At 31.2% G+C, this 15,561-nt stretch overlaps 1 protein-coding gene and 1 pseudogene across 1 annotated transcript; both read left to right on the plus strand.

Annotated features, from left to right (window-relative positions):
• The first annotated feature begins 2,451 nt into the window (after positions 1–2,451).
• Positions 2,452–4,761, plus strand: LOC133305788 (serine/threonine-protein kinase PEPKR2-like; annotated as a pseudogene).
• Positions 4,762–4,885: 124 nt separating this feature from the next.
• LOC133305781 (paired amphipathic helix protein Sin3-like 2) lies at positions 4,886–12,762 on the plus strand. The gene is made up of 3 exons (XM_061506023.1): positions 4,886–4,923; positions 9,312–9,789; positions 10,843–12,762. Exons 1-3 carry the CDS (start codon positions 4,886–4,888, stop codon positions 11,830–11,832), a joined length of 1,506 nt encoding a protein of 501 aa, XP_061362007.1. The 3' UTR covers positions 11,833–12,762.
• Positions 12,763–15,561: the final 2,799 nt, after the last annotated feature.

Raw genomic sequence — 15,561 nt, forward strand, 5'->3', positions numbered from 1 at the left:
ACAATCACTTATTCTCATAGAAGTGAAACGTAGAGCATTTTATTATTATTGTGAATTTAAATTGGAATCAAGAGAAATGGGAATACCCATTTATTAAGTATATATTATTTTATTTTTTAAATATTCCTGATATGAATTAAGAGAAATCAAATAAAGGAAATTCAAGAAAAAACAAAGTCAGGTATTGGATGAAGGAAATTCCTAAGATAGAAATTAGGGAACAAATTAGGGAGAAAGTCAAGAAGAATATCAGAAATTTGTGTAAGGAAAAAAGTTACCATTTCGAAATCCAAATTAAAGTTATTCATTAGTTTTTTAAAACAGTTCCTACTTTATACACGTTCAATGCTTTTTCTTATATAATTTGACGATATTCATTTTTTTTTCTTACTAGTTCATTATTTTTCTTACCTAATTTGACCCTGTTGATTTTTTTATTTTCACTATAAGTTATTTTAGATTTCTATTATAAAAAAAGCAAAAATTACAGTTAATATAATATAAGCAAAAGTCATAAAAAAAAGTCAAAAATCTATTTATTTTTTTAAACTGAAAAATTTAACTTCTAAAAATAACATTTCAAAAACTAAATATTTTTTAAAAATTTAAATAACTTTAACTTTTATAAAAAGCACTTCTAAAATAAGTAAGGTATAATTTTTATTTTTTTTGAAAACTCATCCAAATAAACACTTATTTCCGTTGAAGTGAAACAGAGCACTTTTATTATTATTGTGAAGGAATGGAAACACCCATTATCAAGTATATATTATTTTATTTTTAAAAAATTCCTGATATGAATTAAGATAAATCAAATAAAGGAAATTCAAGAAAAACAAAGTGAGGTATTGGATGAAGGAAATTCCTAAGATAGAAATTAAATAGAAATTAGGGAACAAATTAGGGAGAAAGTCAAGAAGAATATCAGAAAATTATGTAAGGAAAAAAGTCCAGTTTCGTTAATATGATGACAATATTGAATGGTAATTAACCTGGTATTGACCAATCATAAAGGGAGAATAAATACCAATGATTTTCAGAATTCAAATTTGAATTACCATTTCAAAATCCAAGTTAAAGTTATTCATTAGTATTTTATAACAACTCCTACTTTATGCATGTTCAATGTTAATATGATGACAATATTGAACGGTAATTAATATGATGAAAATGAGAAATGTGTGTAAGGAAAAAATCCAATTTGTTATTCCCATGGGATTGGCGTATCAGATTGGATCAAAGTTAAGAGCAATATTACAAAAAAAGCTTTTTATCTTTTTTTTTTTTTTTAACTTTTCAACAATTTAAAAAATAGCAGAGGTGAAAATTAAGGACTTGTTTGAATTTTTTTTTCTTTCAAAAACTGCATTTTTAAGGAAAAAAATATTTTTCACTATACGTTAGTTGCGATTTCTATTTTAAAAAAAGCATAAATTGCAAAAAAGTCAAACATTTATGTGAAATTTGTTGACTATTGAATGGTAATTAATATGATGAAAATGAGAAACGTGTGTAAGGAAAAAAGTCCAATTTCGTTAATATGATGACTATTAAATGGTAATTAATCTGGTATTGAACAATATAAAGAAGGGAATAAATACCAATAATTTCCAGAATTCAATATTTGCGTTACCATTTCAAAATCCAAATTAAAGTTATTCATTAGTTTTTTAAAACAGTTCCTACTTTATACACGTTCAATGCTTTTTCTTATATAATTTGACGATATTCATTTTTTTTTCTTACTAGTTCATTATTTTTCTTACCTAATTTGACCCTGTTGATTTTTTTATTCCACTGATTGAGGAAATTTTTTAAAATCGTAATCAAATACACCCCTTGAAATAGTGACGCACGCAGGAGAACATAAACTGGAACATCCTATATTATATTAAAGGAAACAACGTTAGCTAAGCAAAAAGAGTGTGACTCTCAGAGAGTACCCGTCTTCTTTCTTTCTTTTTTCTGTGCTTGTCGTTCGCGTATTCCCCTAAAACTTTGATAGCAGATTTTTAGGGTTTCAGTCCCTGATTGAGAAACTACGTCGTAATAGTTTCCCAATTTGTGACTTTTTTCTCATTGCTTATACTCTCCGCAACGCATTACAGGATCATTGGCTGGGATTGCGAAGGTTTGTTTCTTTTTCTTTCTATGTTCTGGCATCTTCTTTTCTTGTCTTGCAGGGGTCTCGTGATGTGATGGCGCTTTTTGGCGCCATTACGTTGCGAGAAAGCTTCGGGGTTCGATTTACTTTCTTGAAGTTTAATATTTGTGTTTGGATGCTTTCCTTGTGGTTTTGCGTTCATTCATGATCAATCTGACTAGAATTCGTTGACTGATCTTTCTCTATTTTGACTGCAGAATTGTGTCTTGCGGCAAAAATCGGATTTTGCACACTGGGTACGTGATCAACACAAAGATTGGTGTTGCGTTGGTACTTTACTGATAGATGCTATGAGGATGAAAAGGAAAGGAAGTGAGTGTGACGAGTCCTCGAAATTGACTGACATTTTGAGATCCAATCATGGGTCTCCGTCGTCCAATTTTGAGACCCATTATTCGATGGAAGATTGTTCGAGGTTGAAGAAGAGGTGTAGAGAAAATACTAAGATAGACTCAGCTGGTTCCTACAAGAGTAGGGTGGCGGGTTTTGCCACTGCTCCTCCTTGTGGGACATTGTCTCTGATGACCGCGGGAAGAGGCCTAAAGAGGAAGATAGGTTGCATTGACGTGGCTACCCAGATGGGGAGGAAGAACAAGATTGAAGATGATTATGTTACTGGGGTGAGGATCGGGCAACGAAAGTATGGATCTGTTTCGTTGTGTAGGTCTCTTGTTGGCGGCGCGGAGTATTCGTGTAAAACTCTGAAGAAGGGGATGAGACTGTTTACAGGGAGGTTGAGATAATGCAGCACTTGTCTGGGCATCCTGGGGTTGTGACTCTGCTGGCAGTGTGTGAGGAAGCTGATTGCTCTCATCTGGTGATGGAATTGTGCTCTGGGGGAAGACTTGTCGACCAGATGTTTAGGGAGGGCCCTTGTTCTGAACAGCGGGCTCCTAATATACTTAAGGAAGTGATGTTGGTCATCAAGTATTGTCATGATATGGGAGTTATGCACAGAGATATCAAGCCTGAGAATATTCTGCTTACTGCTTCGGGGGAAATAAAGCTTGCTGATTTTGGCCTGGCCATGAGAATTTCTAAGGGTAATATGTTAAACCTGTTTGGATGATCTTCTTTTTTTGTTATCCTATGGTATATATATGTGCTAACTTCTATGAATAGAATCCTTACACAACCTGCCTTGTGTAAAATTCCATCCTAGTCATTCTGTTAATAAAAAATGTCTAGGCAAGTTTGAAGAAGTTCATCATGACGAGCTTTCAACTGAATTGTACTTTACTAATGTTACCCTGTACATAGGAGTAAAAATTGGAGAGTTCAGATGGTCATCTCCCTTAAGTTTTCTATGTTCAGTATTCAATTAAATTTGCTAGCGGTCTAAGAATAAGAGGTCCTAGAGAAAATGCTTATAATAGTTTGAAGCTAACCATTCATACTCTAAGGTCACTTTGTTTAATTTTTAAGCATTTAAAAATATCAGTAATTCAATTGACAAATATATAAATACACACACATAAGTAAAAGATACATACATGCATACATGAGTAATTTATGCATAGCCTCATTGTCTAGAAATTTGCATTGCAGGTCAGAACTTGACGGGTTTGGCTGGGAGCCCTGCATATGTTGCACCAGAAGTTTTGTTGGGTAGATACTCAGAAAAGGCGGATATATGGAGTGCTGGAGTGCTCCTGCATGCTCTGTTGGTTGGTGTTCTTCCATTTAAAGGGGATTCACAAGAAGCAGTTTTTGAGGCTATTAAGAATTCCAAGCTAGAGTTCCAAACCGGGATGTGGGAATCAATATCTAAACCTGCACGAGATCTTGTTGGGAGAATGCTGACAAGGGATATTTCAGCAAGGATAACAGCTGATGAAGTACTTAGTAAGTTTATGGTAGATTATTAATGTTTTGTAGCGTGCTTTATCTCTCTTCCTCAATGATGAATACACCAAAGACTAGTTGTATTTGGTCTGATTTTTTGTTTTTTAATCTTGAAATAATTAAAATTAGAAATTTCCAAGTTTTGTTGAAAAGTATCTTTGCCTTTCACATGAATTCTTAATAATTAGAAGGATTGCCTTGTTTTGGTTGGGATAACAGTGGTCGGAATCTGTTAATTCTCACATACTTTTGTTAGTTTTTATTATGTGTTCTTCTATGTGGTTGAGGCTCTCTTTTTCTCCCTAATGTTTTTAAACAGGAAATAAAATGACAGTACTTTTAAGTTTTAAGAACTGTTCGATTGTTTGCATGTTAAATTAATATTATGTGGTTCAATTTCAGGACATCCATGGATATCTTTCTACACAGAACGTACATTGAAGATCCTTCCCGTTGAATCAAAGTTGAAGCACCAAAATGGAGCTGCTTGCCACAACTTTGTTGCTGCACCTGAACCTAGGTTAGGAAGAAACAGGATGGATGATGGGTTCCTTAATGAGGTTTCAAGCCTTTCTTCATCATCTGAAAGTTCCAATTCAAAATATCATGATGTTTGTGTGTGGATTGATGCACTTGCCAATGCAATTTCACATGTAAGGATATCTGAACCAAAGAGGAGCAAGTTGTGGGCAGTTCCAATTCATCAGCAAGGTTTATCTAACATGAGGGCTAACCTCTGTAAAGCATTTTGACCTACTGACAGGTTGACACCCCATAAACCACTATCTCTGCTGCTTTAGCTGGGGTTTTATAGTATACTTTTCCCAACACATTCTACAGTTGGCAAAAGTGGATTACATTTTTTTCCTCTAAATAATGATTACTGAGAAAACTCAGCTAGTTGTACAGAACCTGTGAATATGATATTAGTGTGTCACTGCATGTTTTTGCTCTTGCTGGAGCATGATAAATAGAATGCTATGATTTCACTTCAGTGAAAACTTGACCCTACTCATATGTTTTTTTGGAAGATTTTAATCTGAAACCATGAGTGCATAAGCGTATGTTATCCATCCCATAACGCGCTGCATGTGTACTTATTTAGTGTTGGCAATTTGTATTTCAAGACATACTTTTTTGTACAGATGGTAGCGAGGAGTTTGACCTTGAGTCAATTATATATAGCAATGGCGTTTACTTTGAAAATGGAGTTGATAGCAACTTGCTTATTTTCACTGAAAAAAAAAGGAAAAAAAAGTACAGCTACTTGTGTTTAGAAGAGGCGAATCTTAACTACCGGGGGATAGATTTTGAAAGGCTATAAAAGTTGAGATTCTTTATCTGTTAAGGTGAGGTTAAGGGGTAATCTAGATAATAGGTAGGAACATATTTAGGAAGAGGGTATAGTTGAAAAAGGAAACATTAGATAATTCAATCCAAACCGAAAAAAATTGGATTGGATCGGATCGGATCGGATTTGAAAACAAATCAAAACCGAAGGGATGATTATATGATCAAAACGAAGGGATTGGATCGGATGAATTTTGCTTCCAAAATCGATCCAATCCAGACCGCGAACACCCCTAGTGAATCATATGCTCGGAAAAAGAAAGAAAAGGTGCATATGCTTTGGAATATTTTTTTAACGAAGAGGGTAATTTATTATTTAGATCTCTCATGAGTCATGATGATTAGGATTGGCTCATAAAATGCTAGATTGAAATTAATGTTAAACAAATTTGTTTATTATTAGTTAAAAGAATAGAAAAATATGTAATCATAATAAATTAATTCTAGATTGTAGTAAAAATCATCAAAACATAACCAATCACCAAACTTAATTCATAATTTTTATAAATATAATCAAAACAATTAGTAATTCATGAAAATTGTGAATTTAAAAATGTTTAAACCCAAAGTTTCTGGTTAGCTCATTACAAGTTGAGAGAAAAGTAAATTAATATGGATTGAATTTTGGTAACTTAAACCAGATTAATTGATAAGTCATGACTCAATTTAACAACTCCGGTATCGAGGTATAAGTGTTTACTCTACTTTCGCTTTGAGTCAACTATGTATTATGGTAAAATAAGAATAAAAATTTCATGGATATATCTTAAACATAATTTACTAATAAAATTGATTCATGAATTTTTGCCCTCATTTTTACTCTCATGGCTCAAAGTATTCCGATCAAATCAGGAAAAAGAGAGGGATTTAGTGTGTCCTTTTAAAGGACGTAAATTATGTCCTTTTAGACATAAATAGTTTTGTCAATAAAGAGAGGACAAATGATATATTTTAATTAAAATACGAGATAATTCTCTTTTTGTTTTTATTAGAAGAATGGGATGATTCTCTATAATTTAACCTTATCTTTGGATTGAGGGGAGAAAAGGGAAGAAAGTTTTTAAAGTTTCAAATCTTTTATCAATTGACTGAAGAGAAAAAAAAATAAAGGAACTAAAATAATAGAAATAAAAAATTAAAAAAAATTAGCATCATCTTTTTTTTAATCTTTTTTTCTCATTTTCTTCCATGTCATTAAAAAATTATTAGGGCCTCTTTGGATGGGTTTTTCTCTCTTCAAAAGTTGTTTTACTTCAGGAAAAAAAAAACATGTATGGGAGAAATATGTTTGGACGTCTACTTTTAAAAAGAGTAAAAGTCATAAAAAAAAGTTAAAAATCTTTTTTTTAAAATGAAAATTTTATATAATAAAAAAATATTATTAAAAAAAAATTAAATCACAAATCAAAATTTTATTTATTTATTTATATTAAATCACAAATCCAGAACTCAGAGGCTTCCGGGTTTAACGTTTCTTATAATATTATTCTTGCAAATTTAAATTGTGTTTGTGAGAAATAAAATATGTCAAATGAGATCTCATTGCGTAGATCTCGAAAAGTTATGAGGAATTAAAAAAAGAATTACCTGATTTGGATACCCGAGTCAAAAGTTACGGCCTTCAGAAGTTTTATGATTAAATTATTATTTTTTTTGGAAAAAAAATATGACACGTGTCAATATCTGATAAATGACGCCTAAATTAAGTATGATTGCCTCTTGAGTGACGCCCAATTTAGGCGTCTTGAGTGACGCCCAAATTGGTCGTTATATTGTACAATAAATATATAATTATTTCCAAAACTGTAATAAATGCGTAATTAATTTATTAAAAAACATGGACTTAATTTTTTTGGCTAATCCCGTCAAAGCATTTGACGTATTAGGTCTTGAAGTTTGATAACTAATCATGTCTAATTTGTTGTCCTGCACAAGTTTGATAATCAGGTCTTGCTTGGGTTTTTTCTTAAAAAAAAAAAGAAGCTAAAAACAAATTAAGTGATAGGACCATGTTTAAATAATGAGTTTGATGTTTGTCATTTTAAATGACATAAGTTATATTATTTTAGGAGAGATATAGAGATAAGAAATGAAAATCATGGGAGAGAAAGTGAGTGATTTTTTTAATTTAAATTTTAAATAAAAAATAATTTCTTGTGTGAATCTCTCTATTAAAATGATGTAACATCTAGAGCGCTGACGAGGGCAGGGAGTAATCGCCGGTGCAAAGGGGCACGGACAAGGAGCGGCTCCTGACAGGCTTCCAGCGTGGGGTTACATGCATGAATGAATCGAATCGACACCCGAAAGAGAAGAATTCCAAAGACTGTGCAGGTATGAGACTGCACAGTTTGAGAATAGCTTATAAGAATCAATTGGTACTACCTATACTAACAAGATGCATCTGCTTTTCGGTAGCCCGGATCGGAAGAACTCCACAGTTAGGTGTGCTTGACTAGGAGCAATTATGGGATGAGTGACCTCCTAGGAAGTTTTCCCGGGAAGTGTGCGAGTGAGGAAAAAGCACACTGAAAAGTCTCGTGTTAGTATGTGGGGATAGTCATTGATTCTTGAAGCGACCGGGCGTTACAAATGACATAACTTTATGTCATTTAAAATGACAAACACTTTCCACTTAAATAATATGGTGTTGAATTTAACTTGCTTTCTACTATGATAGGCACATTTTATGTATCTAATTGTATTTAAAAAGTTATAATTTATTCTAAATTATTTGTCACTTTAAAAAAAATATATTATTTTCTTAGCTCTACTTTATTTTTTTATTTCTACTTATTGGAATAAGAATGATTTAATAGAGTGAAGGTGTAATATAATCAAATAAACTTATATTTTCATTAAATCGTAAAGAATTTAATGAATTATTTAATTTTTGTACAAATCTTTAAACAATGATTATTTTAAAACTAAAAGAATTTGTGCTTTTAAATTTTGTATTATGTACTTTTAAATTTTGAAACAAAACTTTATCGTATTGTGTACTTTTAAATTTTGTATTTTATGTATTTATATAGAAATTTTGACACAACCTATGCTTATCATATCAGGATAAATAAAATTAAAATATATTAAGTATAAATTTTATGAATTTTAATTATCATTTCATTTATGTTTTTATTTTATTTTATTTTAAAAACAAGATATATTTTAAAGTTTTTTTAATAATTGGCATGATTAGATTTAATTTGATTTTAAATATATTACTTTTAAATAATATATTAAATTAAATTAGTAGAGTCATTAATTTTTTGATTGATCCATCACTCCAAGGAGATATAATAATACTAATTCATATCTTTGAGATATATAAAATTGGCAAAAAAATTTAATTATTGCATTTTAATTAAATATTACGCATTTATGGCAGTTTTGGAAATAATTACGGATCTATTTTACAATGTGACGCCTCATTTAGGCATCTCTCACCTAAGGTTGACACGTGTCATTTTTTATAAAAAAATAATAATAATTTAATCATAAAACTTCTGAAGGCCATAACTTTTGACTCGGGTATCCAATTCAGGTAATTGTTTTTTGATTCCACATAACTTTTCGAGATCTACGCAATGACATCTCATTTGATATATTTTATTTCTCACAAACATAATTTAAATTTAAATTAGGTAATCCTTATTCCTTAGAGATTTAGAATATTTATTGAATTATTTCATTTATTAATACAGATTTTTCAAATTGATTTTTGAGTTTAAATCACAAATCAAATCTTTATTTTATTTTCCTTATTAATAATAATTGTTACTTTTAATTTAAATAACAAACCAAATTTTTTTATAATAAAAATAAAAATAAAATTTAAATATAATCACACATCAAATCTTGATTAATTTTTTATATTAAATCACACACGCAGATTGGTTCACAATCCAAAACTGTAAAAAATTAAATCACATATCACAAATTTTATTTTTAGTTTTGTGAACAAGATAAAGAAACGATTCCAAAGTGATGAGCATGTTTACAAATCGTTCTTGAACATTTCCAATATGTACCGCAAAGAGCATAAGGACATAGGTGAAATTTATAGTGAGGTTGCTACCCTGTTTAAGGATCATCGAGATTTGCTTGAGGAGTTCACTAGATTCTTACCAGATAGTTTCGCAGCACCTTCTACACAGCATGCTCCGGATGCTCGAAATTCATTGCAGCGCTTTAGTGAGCGGAGTTCTATGGCACCCATGATGCGGCAAATGCAAGTATATCGACGAAAGAGGCTTCCTTCTCATGATCGTGAGCGTGATCTGAGTGTTGAACACCCTGAGATGGATGATGACAACACAATGATGAACATGCACAAGAAGCGGAGGAAACGTGAGAGTAAGGATATGAGGATTAATCGTGATCAGGATGAGAGAGAACCTGATCATATAAATGCTCAACAATTTCTTGAGGTATCCATTTCTCCCCTTTTTAACGGTTTTATTGGATGATTCTTTCTCTCTACATTTTCATTTTCCTAGCTCATGGGGTTGGGTTTGCTAGAACTAATCTGACTCATAACTTATTACCCCAAAGTTATTGCTGATTATTTAGGACGAAAATGTTGTTTTCTGTTAGTTGAGTGTAATGCAGTTTTCTCAATCAACCTAGTTAGTTTGAGTATAAGAAGGAATTGGAGTGAATGTAAACTTATTTACATAACAGAATATAATTTTGTGACTGAGTAGGTTCCTTTTTTATTTTTTATTTTTATTTTTTAAGTTTGTTCTGTTTTTTTTTTCTTTGTACGTTTCGTCTGTTCTAGTATGTGTTTATGTTTGTTGAGTAAATGTAAGTATGAGAGAGAGAGGGAGAGAGAGAGGAGGAGGAGGAGAAAGAGAGAAGAGATCAGAGAAAATTTCTGAGTGAGAACTGTGTTATTGACTTAAGATTAAACTGATTACAGTGTCCCCCCAGCTCAGCAAATCTAACTTCTAACAGAAACTGAGCTGGCACGAAACAAACTCTTAACAGTTCAGAAACTATATCACAAAACACAGAGTTGTCTTTTGCAGTATATATAGAAAGGATACTGATGCAGAGTAAATCATATGCGTTTACTCTATTATAGGCATTACATTTAAGAGAATAAACTTTAATTTAATATATAAGAATGTATTCTACTTTTTTGCCCCTTTTCTTTCATTCCCTATTTAGTACAGACGGCTTGTAATTCTTGATTTGTTTTTAAGATGGAAATTGTTATAGGATTCTTTGATGGACAACGATTAAAGTGCCACATTTTTTGTAAAAAATTATCTGAATGTCACATTTTGTAAATTTTTGTTCATAATGTCACGTTACCTAACTCGCTTACAACACCTGGTGAGTTAGGCGTTGTCACATTTAGATGGGCGAACATTATTTATAGAATAAAAAATAATAATATTGTAAAGACTCATGTGAGATTTTTGTCAATATAAAATAATAACAGCAGGGATTTGAACTTGCAGCGCTTTCATGAGAAAAAGAAATCTGTCAAGAAAGCTGAAGGTTTTGGGTTGGCTTCAGACTTTTCTTCTAAGGAAGACAAGGATACCTTAAAGAACATGTATAGTCAAGCATTCAGTTTCTTTGAGAAAGTTAAGGAGAAGTTGAACAGTGCTGATGACTACCAAGCTTTCTTGAAGTGCCTTCATAATTTTTTCGTCAGTGAAATAATAAAAAGGAATGAATTGCAAAATTTGGTAACCGATTTACTTGGAAAGCATCTTGATCTTATGGTGGAATTCAATGATTTCCTGGAGTGTTTGGAAAATATTGATGGGTTCCTTGCTGGTGTCATGAGTAAAAAGTCACTAAGATCATCAAAGTTGGAGGACAAAGACAAAGACAAAGAGCAGAAGCGTGAGATGGATGGAGCTAAAGAGAAGGAAAGATACAGGGAGAAGGAGTACATGGGAAAATCCATTCAAGAACTTGACCTCAGTGACTGTAAATGTTGCACTCCCAGCTACCGGCTTCTACCTGCTGATTATCCAATTCCTACAGCTAGTCAGAGATCTGAGCTTGGTGCTCAAGTATTGAATGATCACTGGGTATCTGTGAGTTCAGGAAGTGAGGATTACTCTTCCGAACATATGTGCAGGAATCAGTACGAAGAAAGCTTGTTCAGATGTGAAGATGACAGATTTGAGCTGGACATGTTATTAGAGTCTGTGAGTTCTGCAGCTAAACGTGCAGAGGAATTATATAATAACATGAATGAAAATAAGATCAATATGGAGACTCTGAACCGTATTGAAGATTACTTTACTGTTCAAAATTTAAGGTGCATTGAACGTCTATATGGTGACCATGGTCTTGACGTTATAGACATATTGCGTAAAAACCCAACTCGTGCGCTCCCTGTAATATTGACTCGACTGAAGCAGAAACAGGAGGAATGGAGTCGGTGTCGTTCAGATTTCAATAAAGTTTGGGCTGAAATTTATTCTAAAAATCACTTAAAGTGAAGCAGCAGAAAGAGGATGATATTCTTCAGTCTACTATTGCAGCTGGAAACAAATTAGTTCGGTATTCATGTGATATGAGAGTATGAATGAGGCTGATGGTAGAGTAACTGAGGTAAAGAATGTTCACCGGACTAGTGTAGCAGCCAGTGATAAAGAAAATGGATTATTTTTTGGAAGCTTCACAAGCTTCCACAAGCAGCCAGTGATTTTGGTTTTTCTGTTTATGTTTACTCACTTCAATTCTTTTTCATTACTGGTTTAATGAATTTTATTCAAGGTTAAAATAATAATAATTAAAATTGGTTCTTTTTCACTTCAATTCTTTTTCACTTCGGTATACGGGGTTCTATTATTTTTGTCACTTCAACCTTTGAACCGGAAAGAACAAACTCAAAAATTGAGTTTTTTGATCTATCTACAAATGTTATTATTTGTTTGTTTTATAAATCAATATGTAAAAAGTTCGAGTAATAAGGGACTCGATTATATTTAAGTGAAGTCTTAATTGTGAAAACGAAAAAACAGACATTAAGAGAATATTGTTCCTTTGAGTAAGTTCACTCGACTCAACTCGAAATAATTGAAATTCAATGTATTTTTTAAATACTAAGAGTTTCTGGAAGAAAAAAAGTTGCGGGTTTTTTTCTACCAATTGGGGCCCTCCCTTCACCACCCCTTTGTTTTATAAAGAACAATGGACTATCAAGCCTCTCAGTTGGGGCGGTTATATTTATTATATTTTAGACGTACCACCCTTACTATCTAATTATTTATCAAAGTCGAAATCAGCAATAGTTTTTTTTTTCTTTCTATTTTTTTATTATTGATTTCAAATTGATATAACAATAACCAATCAAATAATAAGAGTGATAAGTCTAAAATAATAATAAATATAACTTTCTCCGCTTCTCAATTCGCTATAACCTTTTTTTCTCCATCCTAACCAAGTTAGTACTCTCAATTTGCCGTTGATTTTAGAGTACATAAAACATCTGGTGTGATTATGCACGTCAAAATTTTGTTCCGGCACACGCTATGCCATTTGTTTGATATGCCCTCGGTTACAATACTATTCTTAAGAAGTAAATTATTTTGAGATGATCAACATTATATTCATTTCGCTAATTACCATTTTCAAATAAAATACTTACATATTCATCATAGTTTAATGAGGCTACTATCCTCCAAAGGTCGCCCAAAACTTTTTACCTCAATAATAATAATAATTTTACAGTTGAATATAATATTTTCAATTATATGTTTTGGATTGAGAGTATGAATCGATGATAGAAATATGAATTATTTAAAATAAATAAAAATATATCGCTAAGCATATTTTTGAAAAAATGATAATTAATTAAAAATATCATGATTCATGAAGAAGTAATTATAAGGTCTAAACAGTAACTTCAGTCATCATAACCACAACTAACAAATATATACAGATTATAATTTATACATAATCGATACATTATTTTGCCGTGTGAAATTTTCCAAGCTCAATACTGTTAACACACAAATTGCAAGTTCTTCCTCACACATAACTTCCATGTAGGGATTTAAATGGATCAAATGGTCTATTAAGTGTTTATAATTCGGTCTAAGTAGGTTAGGTTTGACCTAGCTAATATATTTAGTAAAATAAAATAGGCTTGGACCTCAAAAAAAACTTGTTTAGAAAACATTTCCTTTTACAAATATTGACCTATACGTCAGTATATCGTATTATTTAATTTAATTCAATATAATGTAGAGTACACCAAATTAATAGGTCAAACCAAGTTCAGAATATTTTATATAAACTTAACGTATTTAGGCCAAAACCTAATCTGACGATAAAGTTAGTCTTAATTTCTATTTAATTTAGTGGTAATTATCTTATGTTTTATGGGCTGAATTGTATTAAAGTGCAGGTAAACTTTGGGCCAAATTTAAAGAAGTAAGCCCAAGTTGATAAAAAGAGGTAAAAGAAAAGAAATTTTAACTTTTTGCAAATTATTTTTCTTTTTATACACAGAAAAGGACACATGGCAATGAAAGATGAAAGAAGAAGATGAGATGGAAATTTGAAGGTCGTTGGATGCTTGTTTGATATGAGGGACAACATCAATTTGAAGATATATTTTTTTTTTAAAGTAGTCTTTGTTTTGTAAAAAGGAGTGGAACTCAGAACTTAGTGGAAGTCAGATTTTCATGTTGAAGAGAGAATTCAGTTTTTAGTTGTAATCAGTTTTTACATTTTGAGCGCTTTAGTTTTCTTTGAGAGTTTCTTGGAGATACATGCATTTTTCTTCTATTTATCAAAGGATTAATTCAAAATCAACAACAGTTATTTTTTTCTTCTATTTTTCTATTGTTGATTTCAAATTAATATAACGGTAACTAATCAGATAATAAGAATAATAAGTCTAAAATGATAATAAATATAACTTTCTCCGCTTCATAATTCGCTATAATCTTTTTTTCTCCATCCTAACAAAATTAGTCTTCTCAATTTGCCGTTGATTTTAGAGTAAATAAAACAATCTGGTGTAATTATGCACGTCAAAATTTTGTTCCGGCATATGTTATGCCATTTGTTTGACATGCACTCTGTTACAACACTATTCTTAAGAAGTAAATAATTTTGAGATCTTCACCAAAAAAAAAATTATTTTGAGATGATCAACATTATAATCATTTCACTAATTACCACTTTCAAATAAAATACTTACATATTCATCATAGTTTAATGAGGCTACTGTCCTCCAAAGGTCGCCCAAAACTTTTCACCTCATAACAATAATAATAATAATAATAATTTGACAGTTGAATATAATATTTTCAATTATATGTTTTTGATTGAGAGTATAAATCGACGATAGAAATATGAATTATTTAAAATAAATAAAAATATATCACTAAACATATTTTTGAAAAAATTATAATTAATTAATGAATATCATGATCCATGAAGAAGTAATTATGAGGTCTAAACAGTAACTTCAGTCATCATAACCATAACTAACAAATATATACAGATTATAATTTATACATAATCGATACATTATTTTGCCGTGTGAAATTTTCCAAGCTCATACTGTTAACACCCACAACCTAACCTACGTAATGCAACATTAATGGTAAAGATCTATTTTAATCCAAAACCTTAATATATTAGGTGATATTACATTAATAATTTTATATCTTTCTAACATTAATCACTATACCACAAGTATATATTTATCATAATTACATTTATTATATATTCTTATATAATTCAATTAAGTAATTCAACCAGCAAGTTCAACAAGTGATTCATAGATTGAGCCAATGACTTGTCAACTTAGTATCTCAACCGAATTGATAATCAGTTTAATAACATTGGCTCACCTATTAAAACCTCCTCTTCAAAGGACACCTTCATACTATCCATTTCAAGTGTAGGAAATGAGTTTTGCATATCAAGTCTTTGTCACCTGGTCTTGATGAAAGCTCAATCAAGTTAAATTCATCAAGGAATTGCTCATTATATCACCACTGCGATAAGTTTTTCCCTCAATGCTTTGAACTCATCTAGAATGGACACCTTATCTTCCTCAAATTCTGCCAATGAATTATCAACAACACTTATATACTTTGCACAGTCTATTGCCATCTCCTCCAAATTTGAAACTGTATCAGCACTTAAATTGTTGTGGCTGCTTTCCTCATGGTTGAAGATGCCATTGTCTTCATCCTTTGCTTCAT

Source organism: Gastrolobium bilobum, unplaced genomic scaffold, assembly GCF_033153095.1.
Source record: "Gastrolobium bilobum isolate Gb01-03AN ecotype WA unplaced genomic scaffold, APGP_CSIRO_Gbil_v1 utg918363, whole genome shotgun sequence".
In the NCBI taxonomy this organism is placed as follows: Eukaryota; Viridiplantae; Streptophyta; class Magnoliopsida; order Fabales; family Fabaceae; genus Gastrolobium; species Gastrolobium bilobum.

Excerpts from the sequence above, each read along its gene's own strand:
- LOC133305781 (XM_061506023.1), top strand. The coding sequence starts at position 4,886 with ATGATTACTGAGAAAACTCAGCTAGTTGTACAGAACCT. Across the intron at positions 4,924-9,311 it reads CAGCTAGTTGTACAGAACCT|TTTTGTGAACAAGATAAAGA; the intron begins GTGAATATGATA and ends TTTTATTTTTAG. Across the intron at positions 9,790-10,842 it reads ATGCTCAACAATTTCTTGAG|AAAAAGAAATCTGTCAAGAA; the intron begins GTATCCATTTCT and ends CGCTTTCATGAG.